We start from the raw sequence: 4,317 nt of genomic DNA on the forward strand, positions 1-4,317 counted from the left end.
AATTTTGTTTTTTAACATAAAACACAGGCAAAACTTTACACGTATAGTATAGACGAAAATCAATACTGCTCGATCAGTCAATCAATCAATATGCTCACCTGTATAATGTAACAGCACACCTCGTTTGGGATAAATGATTTTTGTTGTTGTCCTTACCGCCACCTTTTTGGTCGATGAATAAGACACACGAAGGGAAGGGAAAGAAAAATTGCAGGTCAGAGCTGATTATACTGAACTATTCGTAAAACACTGTCGATGAAATGGTTTCTTTTGTTATAAATTTGTTTCGATGAAGAAACTTACCTCAAGCCGTTCCTGTATGCTGATAATCTCTATCGGGCGCGTGCTTTCGGTACAGCTGTGGAACAATGTCTGATTCGTGTTCAAATCTACAACATGAAGATAATCTCGGCATTCGTTGTCATCTTCATTAAAGCGAACGAATAATATAATATATAACATAATTAATATAATAAATGTGGGTTTTTCATTAACTTGGTTTTGTTGGCATCCTACTTACATCGCAATGCTATGTCTAGAATGGTGAGTTTTATCCTTTGGTTTAGTCCCGCGTATAACGTCCACCTACAAATGCTGTCACCGATGTAGTACTTCGGATAGCCAGGAGTCATTAGAAACCCCTGTCGCAAAGGGTGTTTCAATAACGTACGTTGAACGCTAAAAAATAATATAATTCGTCATTATACTATTAAAAGATCGCAAATCTGAATGATTTCAAATCGTAATGGAATATCTCTGGTATTACCTCATGTATTTTTTGTGAAATTTTAATGATTCTAGTCCAACAAAACTGTGAGACCCCGAACTGGTGACAGTATCCTTTTCGAACTGTTCATTGTTTTCAATCGTATCTTCGTCTTCTTCATCATCATCAACATCACTCGAATCGACGCCCGTGTCATAATCAATGATTGGATGATAGGGTTCTTGACCAACACCAAAGTCCTTGTGCACCGTTTCCTGGATATTCTTAAATGTTCGATTGTTGAAGCTAAATGGTATGTTATCTCGGTCTTCATGACCAGTCTGGTTCGCTTGCGTCTGTACCGACGGTACTTCCGGTGTTGACTCTTCAACCTCTGGCAGATCAATCCTTTCTTCGTCCCAGTGACCGATTGTAGGCTCCACACCTGTTACCCGCGGTGAAGGCATCGTAGGCGAAGCATCGGTAAAAGTATTGAGCATCTTTTCAAATAGTCCAGCCGTTGGGACGATGGTGTAGGCCGCAGACACTCTCGTGGGGGTTGTTATACCAATTACACTGATATCGTTCGGTCCGAGTGAACTTTCTTCCGGCAGAATTTCTTTTTCGTAAATTTCTACGTCTTTAGTCGGTGCCGGCAATACAACAATGTCCAAGGTTTCTGTTATTCCACTACCATCGCCAGTGGTTCCAGAATAGTTTAACTCTCGTCCCTCAAGGCGCTTGAAGTCTGTGTCGCTTTTGAGAATTTCATTGTCACTATCGTCCACCACAACCTCGACATCCTTCTTGAAGTAGTACTCGTTTCCGATTTGTTTTATGTCCTCCACGACGTCCACATTACTGGGCAGTATTTTCAGTACACGGAAGTCCTAACCAATGTCGAGGCGTCATCAGAGATGAGACAAATGAGAAAAGTTTTTGAACTTAGCATATGCTGCAGAAAACTTTTAATTATGGTCAGATGGAACGTTATTTTTTTAAAGTTTCCTTAAACTGATAGATTGTTTCCTTGCGGCATCGGGCAGTGTGACGACGGCATGTTATGTGTTATATTCACTTCACCTTTTTTGCAATAGACGCCACATCTTTGATAGCAATCTTTGGCGTCTTTGGTCTTTGAAAAAAGCCCATTAAAAGAACAATGGCATACCGATACTGAAATAGTTGAGCAACAACACACACATTATACGTTTTCTCCTAATATGTAAGCCTTTAAGACGAACGACGAAAGAATGTCTAATGAGAACGAAACAAATAGACTACTTTATTACTCATAATTTGGAGTTGGATTGAAAAAATTTCACAAACTGAAACCTAAATGGCAGCTTCTTTGTATTCTTGTTAGTCATAATGTCTTTCCATACAACCGTGGCTATAAATACAAATAAGAAACACCTGTGTTGATCATGACTCCGCCATGTCATTGCCAACAAAGTTTTCGGATTGCGTCTTCGTAGGTAAGTATTAATAAAAATCCACTGGTTTCTTTCCAGTCCATTGCGGCGTACATTCGGAAGCTGTCGAAAAGTTTTGTGTGCTTCGTGAATCAACTGAGAGCGAAAAAATGAAATTACTTGCTCTGTCCGTGCTGCTGTGTACCTTTGTGGTAGGAATCGTCACTAATTTTTGATTTAAGATACAGTAACAGAATGCAACTTTCACAACGTTTTGTAATCCTTTTTTTAGTCACTTACCACAGCGCAAACGACCAAGTCCCCCAAGATTTTTGCTATCCAGCAAGCTGCGGGTGCAATTCTGGGCCAAATGTCCGTTTTTCCCAGTGTCGTTAGCGATATTACCCAAGGCAATAACGTACAGGCGAGTGTCAGCAATGGGCTCAACGCTGTTAACATAATCAAATCTCAATATGGCTATTTCGACACGTCTTACACTTCAGCGGTGCCGACCACGTTGCGCACAAAGCTGACTACATATTTTAATAACTTCAAAACCGCCATTACGAACATCGAAAAGTACCTAGGGCAGACTACCATATCTACCGCCAACCTTTCCAGCGCACTGGACAAGGCTCAAAAAGAACTCATCAATTTGGGCAGTGTGGTCTATCAACTGTAGTGTGTTCATTATGTGTCTGAAATATATTAATAAACTGTACAACGATTACGTACTTTGAAAATTCCCTTCGAATTGTGTTAAGATAGTTTTTTCTTAATATCACATTGAATATTTGTCTTCTTGAGCACGTACTGTTAGCTCAGCTGATTTGCATACATTTCAACAAACTTGTTGTTCTAAGAAACTTCAGTGTCAGACCGGTAAGCTATTTTAAAGGTACAACTAAGTCACGTAATAATTGTGTGCATATTAGCATTTTTTTTTTGCTGTTGTAACTCACCTGCGAGAAAACTTTCTGTCGCTGACGGTTTCGATTCCGGACGGCTTCCATCTCTAGATTGGGATCGTCCGTGCCATTGTTAGTCGGTTCATCAATGGGTTTTAATATTTTCAAATTATGAAACGAATGCACTGTTGCTGCGTGCAATGGCTCTGGGCGTGGTTCGCGCCTTCGGCGGACAGCGCCCCACTCGATGTCCTTCTGGACCACAGCCACCGATTCTTCATTGAAATCATCTCCACCTTTGTTGTGAGTCTCGCTAGACATGTTTTCGGATTTTTTCATTGAAACACTGATCTGATGACCTGCACCATTGGCACCAACATCGGAGGCAGGGACATTCGGCAGCAAATAGTCGGTGGGATGCGAATCTACCGTAGAAGTGTTGTGTCCACTGTTATCGGAAATTCCATCGTTGCCGTCGTCATTAGAATCGTTATCGCCGTCCAAGGGTTCCCAGTGAATCTCATTGCCAACTATTAGATGCTCGCCACAGTATTTGCTGACACGAAAGTCTGAAAGGAAAGCGAATGACGATCAGCAATTTAACTATAAGCAAGAGTTTCGTATAGATAAAAGTCTTCAAATGATTGTAGACTGTACAGACATTTAACTTGAACTTGAACTTGGCTTTTTGTAACGTTGTATTTTTATCAAATAGCTTCAACTAGCGCAACACGACTAATTCAGCTTCAATATATAATAAATTCAATAGCTTCAAACTGGGTAAAAAATACCTTGGACACGAGGTTTGAACATATTTGGAACCAGAAATTCGTCTATGAAAAATAAGCGAGTCACGTACAGTAATATGGGCTGAGTCAACGCCTAATAAACCTTGGGAATTGGTGACGCTTCTAAGTTTATATCTGAACAAACCTAAACATAAACCTAGAAGCGTCGCAGAATCGTATTTGTATACAAGAAACCACTGTGTTAGATTGCTTTAGTATTGGCATCAACTGAAGTTTTTGCATTCAAATTGATACGTTATGTTCTTGAATGGTTTCTACTGGAAACGATTGATTGGTGCTGCGGAACCGTGTGACTTACGGACTAATCACAAGTTTCTGAAATACTTAAAGGGAAAATCGCAATATTTTGTGACTTGATTTGTGGTGGTAAAGATAAAGGAAAAATGTTGATCCAAAAAAACGCTTTTGTGTAGCATGTTTCCTTAATTTCCTTTCGTAAATGCTCTAGCTTACTTGCATTGCCCCTTTTTTTCTTCTTA

The 4,317-nt window shown here is 39.9% G+C and overlaps 1 protein-coding gene across 1 annotated transcript; it reads right to left on the minus strand.

Moving 5' to 3' along the window:
• Positions 1-98: 98 nt before the first annotated feature.
• On the minus strand, positions 99-3,598 carry LOC131214335 (uncharacterized; the record flags this gene model as incomplete). The annotated part of the gene is made up of 5 exons (XM_058208717.1): positions 99-162; positions 304-425; positions 521-678; positions 767-1,596; positions 3,084-3,598. Coding segments are annotated over 5 exons (1,689 nt in total), but the record flags the coding sequence as incomplete, so codon positions are not given.
• Between the last annotated feature and the right edge of the window lie 719 nt (positions 3,599-4,317).

The sequence above is a fragment of the Anopheles bellator genome, unplaced genomic scaffold (assembly GCF_943735745.2).
Source record: "Anopheles bellator unplaced genomic scaffold, idAnoBellAS_SP24_06.2 scaffold00609_ctg1, whole genome shotgun sequence".
NCBI lineage: Eukaryota > Metazoa > Arthropoda > Insecta > Diptera > Culicidae > Anopheles > Anopheles bellator.